Here is a 14919-nt window from a genome sequence, read left to right on the forward strand (position 1 = left end):
ACATTTTTCATAAAATATGCCATTGATATTTTATTCTCTAGGCAGGCTTAGTTACGGGTAGTAACTAAATATATCCTACTTTTAGTGTGATAGCAAAATGTGTTAAATGAATTTTATGGTCGTTCCAAATCATTTATTCAACCATTCCCTGACACACGACTGTGAAACAAACTCTTTGAAAACCATTCTATAGATATGTGGTCTAGAGTTAATATCAAAATAAAACTCAACTATCCATTGGTCTTGCAATTTTAAAATTAATTACGAGATATAAATATAATATTTTTGGAAGGAACTAACAATGAAATATTAATAAATGAAAACCAAAATAATTTCGTCCACATAACTAATTTTTTTTATACTAAATAGTGTAATTATAATTTAGCGAATATAAAGGAAAGGAAATATATATAGTTTTATTATAAATTATCAAAAACCCATGAAATTTGGGTTTAAGGGCACTTAGATCCCAGAAAGAGTTTTACTTTTATGTAAGGTCATTGTCAAAGGTAATAAACATACATATTTTATAAGACTATGAAAAAAATAAACTTATTTGTATTAACTGTGAATTTTATTGACAGTTATAACAATGGCAGATCGAGCATTACAGAACTAATTAACCAATTAACGTTTATCAAGATTCAATCGTAGTATGTTTATCTCCTGGCGGCGGCTGGGGCCTGGGGGATGGAAGCACCCTCGGGGCGGAAGCCAAGTTCGTCAGCAACGTAGGTGATGGTTTCAATGCTGCCGTCTGATCTGGGGTAGGAGTATTGGCCTCTGACGACTAAGACAAGTTGGGGCTTGTTGTTTTCATCGAGGACTTCCTTAAGTTCAGCGACCTCATTCCTGACAATACCGTCGTCGGTTTCAACGCTGGAAAATAATTTATTATTAATAATGGACACATTATATTACTTATTTTATTCAAAAAAAAAATATTTTTTTTAATGAGTGTTTTTTTTACTAAGGTCCGTTTTAATTATATGTCTGATCGAACTTACTTGAGAGAGTATCCACCGTTGGGTTGTGGGTCGAAATCGTAGCGGAGGATTTTTGGGACATCCTTCTCCACGGGGAGGGCAGCAACGCAAGCCACAAGGGCGAGGGCGACAATGAACTAAAAGTAGAAACAAACTTCTGTTAATACACATATTTAAAAAATACGTAATCGTTTTTATCTGACCATTTCACAATTCCAGACATAATTATAAGTTATATAACTAAATATTATAATAAAGAAGAGGAGCACGTTATTTAATATAAAATATAACAAACCATCTTCATGGTTGATTTGGTCTGTTTGCTTCTCTCGGAACAACTGATGATTTTACTCTAAACGCGAAATCTTTTATACATTTCTGTTGGCTGGAATTTTAGAAGGTCGTAGGCCTGTTTGAATTTAAATAAACATTATAATTATGACTACCATTTGATTAGTATTAATAAATTAACCCCTGTATTCAAACTCTTCCGATTTATTTAAAGTTGCTAATATTTTAAATTAGAATCATACAATGTCTCCTCATAATTATTGCCGATGCTTTTATGTATTTTCTAAAATATCATACAAAGGAAAGGATATATAAAGGAAAAAGACAAAACGTTAAATTTGACCTATTAGTCTTTATTCATTATATTATATCATCTCGATTCTTTGGTTTGGAAATTTTTTTTTTGTTGTCTCAGTACTTATATATGTATGTCACACTTATGATTCATTCATACCGAATCACTTGAATATCGAAAGTCCGTTTTTATATGGACTTGTAACATTACGATATAAAGTTAGTAAATTATGATAAAAGTTGACTTAAGTTTGAATAATCTTTATAAACATAACTCCCATTTGAATTTTCTTTACTAGCGAAATAATTTGAAGTTATTTTTTATGTTATAGACGTTATAGACGTAATGGTAAAGGTTACTATCATATTAAAAAACGTAGAAGCCTGATATTGAAATAATTCAAAGAAACGTTTTTGCTGACTTACTCTTCTATGTTTTTGCTGACTTAATTTTATTTATAAAATATGGTGTGATTTTGTGTATAAAATATGTCATTTCTTATTAATTCGGTATTAATATTATTCAAAATCTAACACATAGTTGCTTCGGATCAATGTTATGATAAATATTTCTTCAATTAAGAGGTCAAGGATCAATTAAAACACTTCATTGGAAACTAAAATAAGGATATATACGAACTAGATTTGTATTTGGGTATTTTGAAGATACATAGAAGTTGTTAGGTATAAACTTTAGTTATTGCAAGGCTAAAGTGAATCTTGAAATTCTCTCACTTATCAACTACAACACACGAATGATGATGATTATATTTATGAAGTTTGCTACTTATAATTGGCTAGTCTGGACTGTATTAATTGAATACTAAATAGCTATCAGCTAATTCAAATTATTCAACTTGTAAAACTCGCTATTAATAATTTGATCAAGTGACTAAAAAAATATAATCCATTAATCAATTAGGAAGATCAAAGTTTACGAGTAAAAAATTCTTTAATCTTCTGCTTCACAGTTGTCTATTTAATGTAGGATCCAAATTCTATTGAATAATCGGTCAGATAACATTTTAGAAATACATTAGGTAACATTGAATAATAAGGAGGTCGTCCGAATAGATTTTGTTTGTTAATTGTTGAAAAGATTATATAGCCTATATAATGTCATGTTTATTCTTGTAAACATAGCAGAAAAAAATATTTCAAAAGAACTATTAAGGAACGAATTAACAAATGTCAAGATAAATAAACGAGCTTTAAAAGCTAATTATCGAGGAAGAATCTCCTTAAGTCTAATAGTTATTAAATGTATTAAAGTTAAACACGTGAGGTAATATAATATCCATATAATAAGTAGCGTATTTTTGAATTCAATGTTAACTCACAATTTAATCGGATAACAGTCTATGATAGAGTTAATGTACATGTGTGTGCCTCCGACAGGTTTTGATGTAGCAATACATATACACTCACGCAGAGACACGTGATTTTGTCATATATTTACCTAACTAAAAAATTTGTCACTAAAGAAACAAGTTCTTGGATTCTTACTGCTGAATTACTTTATAAGTACTAGGTCAAGGTGCGAGCATCATATCGTTTTTATTTATAATATTAAATTTAAAAATCGTAAAGCTTCCTACGCTTATTGTTTTTGAAAATTTTTATTTGAATTGTTTCTTACCAAGGATTATAGTATATCGTTAATTTAAAAATGAGATTGAAGCATTTAAATACAAATGGAAGGAAATAAAATAAATTAACGACCAATTTATTTTAATAATATTACAATATGGCTTTTTTTTAACACATATATGGCAGGCTAAAATTTCTAGTTGTAGAAACTCGTTGAATGACGATAGCGAAATCACTTGCAGTTTATAACAGAAAAAATAGGTTTTTTTACCCCTTTTGTCATATTAATACACATTACTATAAAGCCTGGCTTGGATTATATATACAAACTAAAAACCAAAATAAGATTCGTAGGTCAAATGACCCTCGAAGCCATATCTATAGCATAGTACAAATAAAGCGTGTAAAAACTTTAACTTTCCTATTATTTTGTAATTTTTCCGACTTTTCTAATACATTATCTTTTATATTTATATATCAAAATTATTATAAAAGAGGACTCAACAGGACAGGCAATAAATATTTGAATAATGTGCAAAAAAATCCAAAAACCTGATTCAACTTGTATTAATTTAAATTTTTATAATAATAATTACATTATAAAGAAAAAAGCTACTTTACATCTTCGATTAGATATTAAAAATAAATTTGACTGTAATCTAAAATTACTTATAATTTCTTTCATAAGAAAATCAAATTCTATTTTCCCCACAGACGGCATACCACCAAACATCAAGTACATATTGAAAAATTACAAGCAACGTATTCACTTCTCAAACATGAAATCTGATAACTCACTCCATGACCTAAAATTACGAAATATTATAAACACATAAAAAGAAGGTTTGGTAACTCAAATAATATATAATTAATACATTTAAAAGGTCAAACGGCTTAAGCATAACTAAAACTACAAAATATAATAATCGTTAACAGCATACCTTCATGCATAATTTAAAATGTTAAAAATCTTGTCCCGCCATCGTTGCTGTGCTAGACGCAAATAAAAGTGATGTGCTCTTAACCTTTCCAGAGGTCGGGTACGAGCTTTATTTCGTGAAATTATAATTCACGGTCGCCGTGTTTTTTTTTTTTACAAAGAAGCAAACGAAGACATACAATCAACTCCGAATTAAACCTATACGTTATAATACAATTACATATAACATTCATAACTATTAGATAATAACGTGATCTGTATATACATCCAACATTATTAAAATATTTACTACTGATCATTTAATGTCAAAGTTCGCGTATCATAGATACTTCTTGAATGCTGACTGGACTTAGTTTTAGCCTACTCTAAAATATTTGATAAAATATATTATCAATATGATTAAGCGATGTTTGCTATACATAATTCATTGCAAATTAACAAAATATATGCTTATTAAGTATTCAAGGATTATTTTACGACATTCTTTTGGCATCGATATTGACAATGCTTACAATTATGTGTAATAATGTGCGTATTTGCCCAATGATGAGTTTACATTCTGTATCATAAAGTAAATACGTCTTGGATATGTGTCTACCGATTTACATTGGGAAATGGTTAAAAAATGAGAAATGATTCTTTTCACACCTTTTATTTACAAGTTTCTTAACAATTTAACATTTAACTACTGGTATATTATCGAACATATTAAATATTCGTCTTCGTGCTGTCTAAAATAGTGAACGTTCCTGAATTTCTAGTTCTATATAATTACTGTCAGCTCTAGAAACTAAACACATGCCATGTTAGAAACGACCTTGAAGCGTCCACGCTATAACACAGATAGTCAATAACCTATAATGTAACCTTTATACCAAAAATATTTTAACACGTTTGTCTTCTTTAATTTTTTATTCATAAATATAAAATATTTTATCACAATAAAAAGCCTTTTTGGTAAGTAATTTTTTATAATATATTACCAAGTCTAATAGCTTAAATAAAATTTATTATTTTTATGACGGTCTAATTATTTTAATTTTATTTCGTCAGCGTTTTAAATTTTAATATTTTAATTGGATAACAGTTTTTATTCGCTTAATATATAAGTAAATACTTGAAATTCAATTGACTTCACCGACATCTGAGTGTTTTCACAACTTCGCCCGCCTCCTTTAACCAACAGATAACACTTTCAGTTTCATAATCTATACAAATAATTAAAATATCTTTTTTGATATTTCAACACAGTACGTATTTATATATGAACTTTAAAATCAAATGACCTTTGAATTTGTTCATCTATGTTCACATTCTCACTAATCAAATCTTAGATTATAAATAAAGTTTAATATATAGTTAGATACCTATCAAATACGTTTACTAAAAAGTACCTATTCAATAACCACGAAGTTTTTCCTGTTTCATGTACGTACTCTATATCCAGATTAAGTCGTGACTAATAAAAAATGTCCTGGTATTTTGTTTGTATGTCTGAATTCTAAAAAGAAGGAAACTAAAATGACAATTAAAATATGCAAACACGTACGCAGTGTTTCCATCACACCAAAAATAAATCGAAGTACTTTATGTGTTATAGACTTTTAATTTTAATAACTGCGGTTATAAATCAAACACTAAACCAATTATTGAAATACGGATACTTAATTTGTGCTATTTTATTTGATTTAAATTGAGAAATTAAATATTTCGATACATTATTATGAATCTTAAAACTCTTGATTCTTATATTTTAATGAACCACAAAGCAGATATATATATTTTTTCTTAGAATGTTAGAATAATTTTTATCGTCTATATGTAAATACACGTCGAAACTTCTCAATCAGGATACGGACATGGTAACCAGAATAGTTAAAATTTATGCTAAATCTTCAAGGTTAAGGTTAACATTGAACAAATTACCAGTTTCAATTTAATTTAAATAAACTCAAATATGTCCGATGAAGTCAACAGAGAGATAGCTTTGAATAATTCATGAGGATACAAAATTAACGAACACATTATCAAAAAATATTTAATGAAAACCAGACACAATAAGGCACATACAAAAAACACAAGAACAAAAATATAAATTGCTGTCGGTGTTGATATTTAATGTCTTTAATATAAATATTAACGATATACGACACTATTATTAGGTACTACTAACAAGTAACAACTAGCTTAGATCCTTCCTTTTACTACCAAGTGAGCCTCATCACGTGATCAGTCTTTCTCTTTGAAGTTTTAATGAAACCAAGAAACTGTAGTTCAGCCACCGCCCTTTGGAAACGAAGCCTGTGAATATATGAAGAGTATTTTTGAATATAACTTAGTGATATCTGCTATTTTTTTTTGTATTTTTTTTGTATTCGTTCTGGCCAGTGCTCATCGATTTTCCTTTAATGAGTGAGTCGAAAGTTCTTTGAGGAAAATTTCAAAGTATTTCGTTGCTATCATGTTGGGAGCTCAGACTAAGGCAAAGTATCGCACGGAAATCTGACGGGACCTCGTCAAATATTTCTAGTAAATAATTCATAAAAGGAACCAATAAACTTAGATTTTGGACGAAATCGAGATTGGGAAACTAAACAATTCTCCGCACGATTCCCCGTTGGATTGTAATATATAAATTGTGTGCCCCTGGAGCTGGCAAAATCCATTTAAAGTTGAAAAAAGGTTAGGTATCCCTACAAAAATTCTTGTCATCAATAAAAAAGATATAATAAGCTCCGTCCATATAACATTAGGCTACTCGCAAACGTTTGTTCGAATAAACTGTGTTTTAACCTGAAGTAAGATTTTTGGTAGTAGATAATTTAAATGTTATATGAGAACAATAAGTAACCGTCAAAAATTATTAGGAAGTTTAATACGACACGGCGAACCTGACTGTTTTGTTGGTTAGCCAATACAATCAGTACAAATGTACAGGTTTCTGCAAGGCCGAAAATATATCCGGAATTCCGATTATGTCGCAGCCTGAAGATGGCCATGGGCGACCAATAACGCTATTTGATGAGCTCACTCTCTTTAAAATAAAAATAATGCGGAAACCAATACCAATACTTGGACCACTCGTATTCTTCGACCTCACGAAAGTTACAAAACAGTATGATCCTTAGCACATTAAGCCCAATACTTTTTCTACACTCACATCGTTTCCATGATATGATGAATGAAAGTCGAAATGAATCTAATACGTGCAAAATGGTGTCCTCTTGGTTTACACTCGAGGTGTTTACCTCTTATTCTTCGATCTTTGTATTGGCCATTTTTCACGGTACATTACCGACCATTTTGAACGTAATGTACCGTGACATCGAGACATTATATTTTGGTTACCTTCTTTAATAGGAAGGTTCTAAGAACTGGTTCTATAATATATAATGCATAATAACCTATGTTACTTCAAGTTTCCTCTTGGTTTACACTCGAGGTGTTTACCTCCTATTCTTCGATCGTTGTATTAACCATTCGGATGTAATGTGATGTAACATAAATACTTATTAATTTCTGTTATCTCCTTTTATAAGAACTACTCCTCACTAAAACCACTGCGAAAGCCATCGGCCACTATGTTGGTGTACCCCGGATCTGTCAGCGACAGGGCACACCAGCGACTGGCCGGTCCTGACAAAGACCGGACTTACTCCCTCGGAGAAAGGGGGGCGATCCCGGAAATTAGGACCGCCCCGACGACGCCGGGCTTTCACAGGTTTCACAGGAGCCGGGTTACTAGCCCGACCCCAGCCCAGGGCGCAGGGGCGCTATTGGAGGCGTTGATATCGCCCCCGGCTCGCCTCCGTCCGTTGACTGAGGAGGAACGGGAGGTTGCGGTCTGTGCACCCTGCACAGACCGCAACCTCCCGTTCCCGCTCAGATGCCTCCTTCGTGAACATGACCGTCTCACAGAAGGAGGACACCGCCATACAGGACCTGTCACTCTCGAGCATCTTCTCCGCGACACTCGAAAGCGACAAGCCCACTCCGCCGAGCGGCGCCACAAGGTCTTGGCGCTGCGCAGCCCATCTCGGGCACACCTCGAGGGTGTGCTGGGCCGAGTCCACCGCAGCGCCGCACTCATGGCAGCCTCCTCCCGGCTCTCTCCTGGCCGTCCGACACAAGAAGTCACCGAAGCAGCCGTGCCCGGTGAAAACCTGCGTCAGACGGAAAGTGAGGGGTTTGCGTTTCCGCCTCATCCAACGCTCTAGGACCGGACGGAGTGCAGCCGTTGTACGTTTACCGTACGGCTGGCCCGCCAGGTCCTCCCCCCACTCCCGCATAAGGCGCGACTCCCCCTGCCGGCGAACCACCCGGATCTCCTCTGACGATGGGTTCTCTCCGAGAGCCCTCCTACCCGAGACGTAAAAGAACACCTCGGCGAGCACCGACGCCACAAGATCCCAAGGCGGATCGCCAGCAAGAGCCGTGGCTACGGGCCAGGAGACCGTACGGTACCCCCTGACCACCCTCACCGCGGGCTCCCTTTGCGCCGAGCGCAGAAGGGCCTTGACTCCGCGGCTCATCGGGAGATCAGCCCAAACGGGAGCACCGTACGTGGCTATACTCCGACAGACCCCAGAGTATAGCCGCCTGCAAGCTGCGCTGGAACCTCCGAGGTTCGGGAGGAATTTCCCCAGCGCACCTCCCGTCCTCATGACCTTCGGCCCCAACTCTCTGAAATGGGGCATAAGAACTACTCCTAAATTAATGCGTAATAAATCCAAAACTTATTCCAAGGTACACTCTTGGTTAACACTTGAGGAGTTTACAATTTTTTATCATTGTTTGAGCCATTTTAAATGTATTGTACTGTGAAATCACACTCACTTCATTATGGTTACCTCCTATTGAGTTTACACGAACAAATTGTGGTGTAATACATAGTGAATGTTGCTTACTGTATCTTGGTATCATCATCAGTAGGTATATCTGGCTCAGGGTGTACAACAGCTGTGAAAGCCTGCAACCAGTCGTACACATTGATATGTTTCCCGCACTCCCTGTGCAGTTTGTAAGCTATACACACGTCCGGCATACTGGCCATTATTGAATCTGTTGACTCTATGTTACAGCACGAACACTGAAAAAAATATATAAAATTACTATCATAGGTTGGAAATATTTGTACATTTTTCAATGATAATAATAAAGAAATAGAAAATTTAACCATTTTCATTGCTATTAAAAAAATATGAATATGTCTGAGTTACTAAGGTACTGTCATATCATTGTAAGCATTTGTTTAATAGCAATATTAAAATAAAATATATATAAATATAAGACAATCCAAAACAGGCATTTTCGTTATTGAATCTGTAACGAAAGTAAAATATATTTGTCTTCATGAAAAATTAATAGCTAACAACCTGCAAGTAATGCGCTGGGTTACTTAAAGCTGTGTGTAATGCGCCTCGCGGTGAACCGACGATTTGTTTTCTCACACTCGCCACATCACCAAAGAACATGATCTCATTAAACGTCTGTTTGTGTGGAGGCTGCAGACCTTTTGACAATATTTCTTCCAAATAACTAACGAATCTCGAACGTATCAACTCGAACTCGGAATGTATTTTTTCAACCCTGGTAGCTCTCAGTAACTTCTAGAATTAAGAAAATTATATATAAGAAGCAATGGGTTCGATGATGACAAATAGCTTCATTAATATTAATATTTTATTTACTTCTTTTAATTTGTATCTGCTTGCAGGAACGTTCTCTGTCTCCATATTAATCTCTGTGTCAGCTTCTGAGCTGAACACAGTGGATTCGCTGTTCGCATTTTCAATTTGCCTCAAGAAAGTCATCATATGAACTCTGATGGTCTTAGAAAAGCTTATACCAAGATCATTCGCGGCTACGTTTATGTTATTCTTGGTTGGAGTTGAACGAAGAGGCTTCGTAGAATCGATTTTTATTAGAGAATTAATTTCTTTCAACGCATTTTTTATGTTGTCCACTAATTTGAGTTGTGATTGAAAACTTATAAGTTGCATGCAATCTTTGAACGGTTGTGTACTTGTTATATGTTCCATTGAACATTTTGCATAGATTTCCCGAATCTGGAACATTTACATTCATATATAATATAATAATAATAATAATAGTATTATTTCCAATATAATTATATTCAAAACAAACTCACAGTTTTACCAAAAATATTTTTTGGTAGATCCTTAACAAAGTTGAAGAGCAATCTCACACATAAATAAAAACTATGAATATAATCATGCAGTTTATGCATTTCTTTGGACAGGACTTCCCTAAAGAAGTTATCGTCTTCAAATAAACCAATTTTTGTTTGGCAATCTTGTACTTCCAGAAATGGTCTGAATGATAACAATTGTCTAATACTCTCCAAGTCATCGGATGATAGATTTGCTATGGCTGAATCTATTTGATCTTGACTGCAACAAAGTGTTTTAATATTGTCCCCATAATAATGCTCCATCATACAATACTGAAATACATAGTAAATTTAAGAAACATGCTACTATATATATATATATATATTATCTAATAAATTTTACCTTAATGCTCTGTATCAGTCCCGTAACAGAAAAATCATAGAAAAGAAACACATCAGTTAACAACTCAAAAGCTTTACCAGATAAGTGGAATGGGCTTTTATGGGTTAGGAAAATGTTTTCCAAAACCTGAAAAAGTTACAAAATCAATTACCAGCTATCATTACTGTGATATATTGTCAAAATCAGACATTCACTGTACTTTTACACTTTTGTTGATAAATTAAACTTTATGGTAACCCTATTATTGTTTTGGATAAATATTAGATGTAGTTATACATTTGCTGATGGAAAATAACTAATATTATTTGGGACTTACAAATGATATAAATTAAGTTTAACAATTTTACTAACAACTGCATCAATCAGTAGCATGAAAATAAATCTGGCAGATTAATTAATAAAATTAGTAGAGAGTAATTTTTGCTTTTACTCCAGATTTCTCCCAGTGGCTAATGTATCTAATCAAATAACATTCACCCGAAACATTAATATAAATTAAAATAAAAGACTTACTTGATTCATATAAACAGGAGAGGGATGCGAGTGAAATACTCTTATAAGAAGTTTAGATGAAACATGGTACGGAAAAGATTTGTGTAAGGCAGATACAGATGTGGCAACACCAAATATTAATACTACAGGCAATGATGAATATGAACTGAAATTATAGCATAAATAAATTTAGTACTAGAATTTGTCGAGTCTTCTAAATTGAGTACATTATCAAGTAACAAATTCACCTTATAATCATTACAAAGTCTTGCAAGACATTGCTATTGAAACTTTCAAAATCAGGCAATATTATGACTAAGGTTCTTTGCTGCGAGTGTTTAGATTTCCTTGGTGATACATCAACATATTTGTTCTTGTACCAGTTGAGCAGAGATCTCATCGTACATTGACTTTTCTTAAGCTTTGGTTTATAATCCATTTCATCGGACTCATCGAGTGAGTTGTCCTGAAAATATGTTTAGACAATATAATTTTTAGTATAAAAAGTTTTCTGTTATGTTTTGAAGTGATTTGGATAATCTGAATTTTTGTGTTACATTTGGTCTAATAGTTATTGTTTCACGTAGCAGTTAAAACTCCTACATAAAGTTCTTGACTATCAACAGCAGATTTTTGATTGCATAACTTTTGAGCTATTGCAGGATATGCAATCCATGAAAATGTTCCACATTGATATTAAATATCTTTATCTAGCTGTGGGATTTTATATAGAAATTTACTTTCACCTAACACAAATGTGTCATCATAATTTCTCTTTATAGAGATTTGGTTTGTGAAATCAATTTTATATATATGATATATCAATTAAATAAACTGTTAGTAATAAATGTTAGGAAAACATTCAGTGATTTTTTCATATACTTAGTTGATCTTCTAATATATTTTATATCATACCAAAACATCCTGACCCCTTATCAACTGCCAAACAACATTCTCTACCAAAGTTTTTAAAGTTTGAGCATCCTGAGAGTTCACAAGAGCTACATGTGGTGTAACATCCTCTCTGAAAAATATAAATTTATTTTCTAAACTATATTTATATTTTTTTTAATATATTCTGATGTTGAAGATAGTTTAAAATGTATAATATATTATTAAGTATTTAACAACTACTAAAATAACATAATATATTTAAAAATATGATAAATATAAGATCTGATAGGCCCTTCATTCAATAAAAATAAACTAATCATATTTAGACTAAGTCTTTTCATTAAAAAAAAAGTAATTACATTTAGACAAAGTATAAATAAAAGCAGATACTATACTAATCTTTTTAAAATGCTTTTACACTTGAAGGTTATATTAAAAATTAATTAAATAGTTTGTATTTAGATTTTAAGTCAATTAATAAAGTGCTCGCATATAATTGAGCCATACAAAAAATATATACATATAATTTTATACTATTTTTATGATGAAGCTTTTAATATAACTAAGAACCAAGCTTATTAATGAGGTCAACACAACTCATCACAAACATGGTATAATAATGTTTCTTTTATTATTGAAAATGAAAACTAAAATTTACCTGATTTTATTGATAAGAATTACAAATTGATTAAAATGATCGGGTTGATTTACTCCAGTCAAAAGGGTAGCACTTGGAATTATGCCCTCATGGGTATTATATTCATCGTGTTCACATGATTTCACATAATTAACTATATCATTCACTAAGAAACTGTAGGTGTTATTCTGCAAGTCCTTGGGATGCAAGAAAAAATAAAAATGCAAAATAAATGGTGTTTTTAAGCCAAGAAATTAACTAACTAAATGCTTATATTAAGAGTATTTTTCTACAACGCAAATATTACTTTTATTTGATTTTCTATTCGTTCCCAGTTGCATTTGTAAGTGGTGTACCATGGTTCATTAGTAAACAATGCTTCAAAGGGGTTTCGCTTAGTTTTCTTCTTTGTCTGTTTTGTTTTATTGAATCCATTACAAAATAGAAATACTCCCTGAAAAATAGTTTTGAAGGATTTATATTTGTTTTGTTCATGACATTTTTACACTTTTCTACATACTTATTTACCTTTGAAACTGAAACTGTTGACTCCATTAAATATTGATAATATAATATATAGAGGCACTTTACAGAATTTTGTTGTACATATATCTCATAAAATCTAAATTAATATGTACCTAGAGCAGCTAGTCAATTAAATTTGAATATCTACGAGTATTTCACTGTGCGTTAAATCGAATCACGATTCACGTTTTAAATTTCGTTTAATTCAATCTGTCATTTGTCAAAACCTAACTGGCAATAATATCTTGCGTTTCATTTTAACACTGCATATTAAACACAATATTTAATTTTAGAATTAAATGAATCTATAATTTAACTTTGAAATTAAAACATTACATAACTATCTGCATTATACGAATAAAATTGTGTGAAAATAATTGTAAATGAAAATTACAAGAAACTTTCTCTTATTGTTATCGATTAAGCGGTTTTTCTAGTATGCTCCTGTAACATGTCTTATTTAGTCCAAAGCGCAGCAATATAAATCAAAATCAATGCTGCTCCAAAAGGGGATTGAAGAGGCTATTAGCTTCGAGGTCTTAATTCCCTACTTACCTAGTATGAGTGAGGAATAATTATATCTTATAGATTTTAAGTCTAAAATTCGAGACCCACCAACTCGACAAACTGGGCGACTTACTTTTTGTTGACGTGAATGATGCCTTGTCATTAGTTTAAGGAACAAATAAAAAATATCGAAAGATATTATTGTACCTATATAGTGTATCATTCATATCTTTAGATATTTTCGATTCCATAACCGACTTTCGGAAGAAGCTATTTATTTTATTTCTATTATTATTTTAAAATAAATATTTGTTATTATAAAATAATAATAATAACATCTTAATAATTTAATATAATATTTCCTTACAGACTCTATGTTCCTTTCTTACTTACATAAGTGTGCAGTTTTGTCTTCTATATTTATTTATATGGCGGAGTACGAGCATTTTGTCGTTTTTTGAAAAGAGTGACGTCAGCAAAACTGACGTCACCAATGACTTTATTCTTGAATGTCGTCAGGATCTCAGACACTTGAAGGTAACGTCGTAGTCGATTTGACAAACACCTTACTTCGAAGAGATCCGATCCCTGCAAGGGCACGAGCGAGACCCCTTGTAATCTGTACTCTCGCCTCTATTTATACCAACGCAGATGGTTATGCGGGTGACACCTGATAATCTCAACTACCCTCAATTAATGATTATTCAAATAAAAAGAAAGGAACGTTTAAAATATTTACAATTATACATAATAAAATATTGTGACATAACCAATCAAACTGACACCTCTCTCAATTAAAATTTCTGTTTTAAATTAATTATTATGTTCAGATACCTTTATATACCAAACATCCTAGAAAACAACTAGAAAGCCAAGATCAGTATAGTACCCTGCTCGCATCTTGGCAAAGTTAGTAGGGATAAGTTTGCGCATTTTACATGTACCTACATTGAGTGCAACAAAAAGTGGTCTCTTTTGATATTATATTACTTGACCCTAACCCTACTCTGTTTCTTTGTGCTCTTATCATAAACTGCTTATGGAATTGAGGTCGTGACTCTAGCTCTGGGTCATCTTTATCTTTTGGGAGCGATGTAACGACGTCATCATGGGTTTTCCCCAGAATATATCTCTTGGATACTCCTAGGTGTTTATAAAGCTCTGATGGCCGTCTTAGGCTCATCCCAAAAATTTTTGCGATTCCTGAATAAAGCTGCTGGATCAGCC

The 14919-nt window shown here is 32.4% G+C and overlaps 2 protein-coding genes across 2 annotated transcripts; both read right to left on the minus strand.

The window, feature by feature from the left end:
- Nucleotides 1–552: 552 nt before the first annotated feature.
- On the minus strand, nucleotides 553–1439 carry LOC133318713 (larval cuticle protein 1-like). Its single transcript, XM_061521972.1, has 3 exons — nucleotides 1282–1439; nucleotides 1008–1123; nucleotides 553–879 (listed from the first exon to the last, which is right to left on the minus strand). Exons 1-3 carry the CDS (start codon nucleotides 1288–1290, stop codon nucleotides 660–662), a joined length of 345 nt encoding a protein of 114 aa, XP_061377956.1. The 5' UTR covers nucleotides 1291–1439; the 3' UTR covers nucleotides 553–659.
- Nucleotides 1440–6125: 4686 nt separating this feature from the next.
- On the minus strand, nucleotides 6126–13389 carry LOC116765489 (origin recognition complex subunit 3). The gene is made up of 12 exons (XM_061522040.1): nucleotides 13189–13389; nucleotides 12968–13114; nucleotides 12682–12857; nucleotides 12045–12153; nucleotides 11378–11595; nucleotides 11151–11295; nucleotides 10638–10763; nucleotides 10253–10567; nucleotides 9792–10169; nucleotides 9477–9710; nucleotides 9009–9190; nucleotides 6126–6402 (listed from the first exon to the last, which is right to left on the minus strand). Exons 1-12 carry the CDS (start codon nucleotides 13213–13215, stop codon nucleotides 6306–6308), a joined length of 2154 nt encoding a protein of 717 aa, XP_061378024.1. The 5' UTR covers nucleotides 13216–13389; the 3' UTR covers nucleotides 6126–6305.
- Between the last annotated feature and the right edge of the window lie 1530 nt (nucleotides 13390–14919).

The sequence above is a fragment of the Danaus plexippus genome, chromosome 11, assembly GCF_018135715.1.
Source record: "Danaus plexippus chromosome 11, MEX_DaPlex, whole genome shotgun sequence".
Lineage (NCBI taxonomy): Eukaryota > Metazoa > Arthropoda > Insecta > Lepidoptera > Nymphalidae > Danaus > Danaus plexippus.

Excerpts from the sequence above, each read along its gene's own strand:
- LOC133318713 (XM_061521972.1), bottom strand. Across the intron at positions 880-1,007 it reads AACGGTGGATACTCTCTCAA|CGTTGAAACCGACGACGGTA; the intron begins GTAAGTTCGATC and ends ATTATTTTCCAG.
- LOC116765489 (XM_061522040.1), bottom strand. The coding sequence starts at position 13,215 with ATGGAGTCAACAGTTTCAGTTTCAAAG. Across the intron at positions 13,115-13,188 it reads CAACAGTTTCAGTTTCAAAG|GGAGTATTTCTATTTTGTAA; the intron begins GTAAATAAGTAT and ends ACTATTTTTCAG. Across the intron at positions 12,858-12,967 it reads GAATAGAAAATCAAATAAAA|GACTTGCAGAATAACACCTA; the intron begins GTAATATTTGCG and ends TTGCATCCCAAG.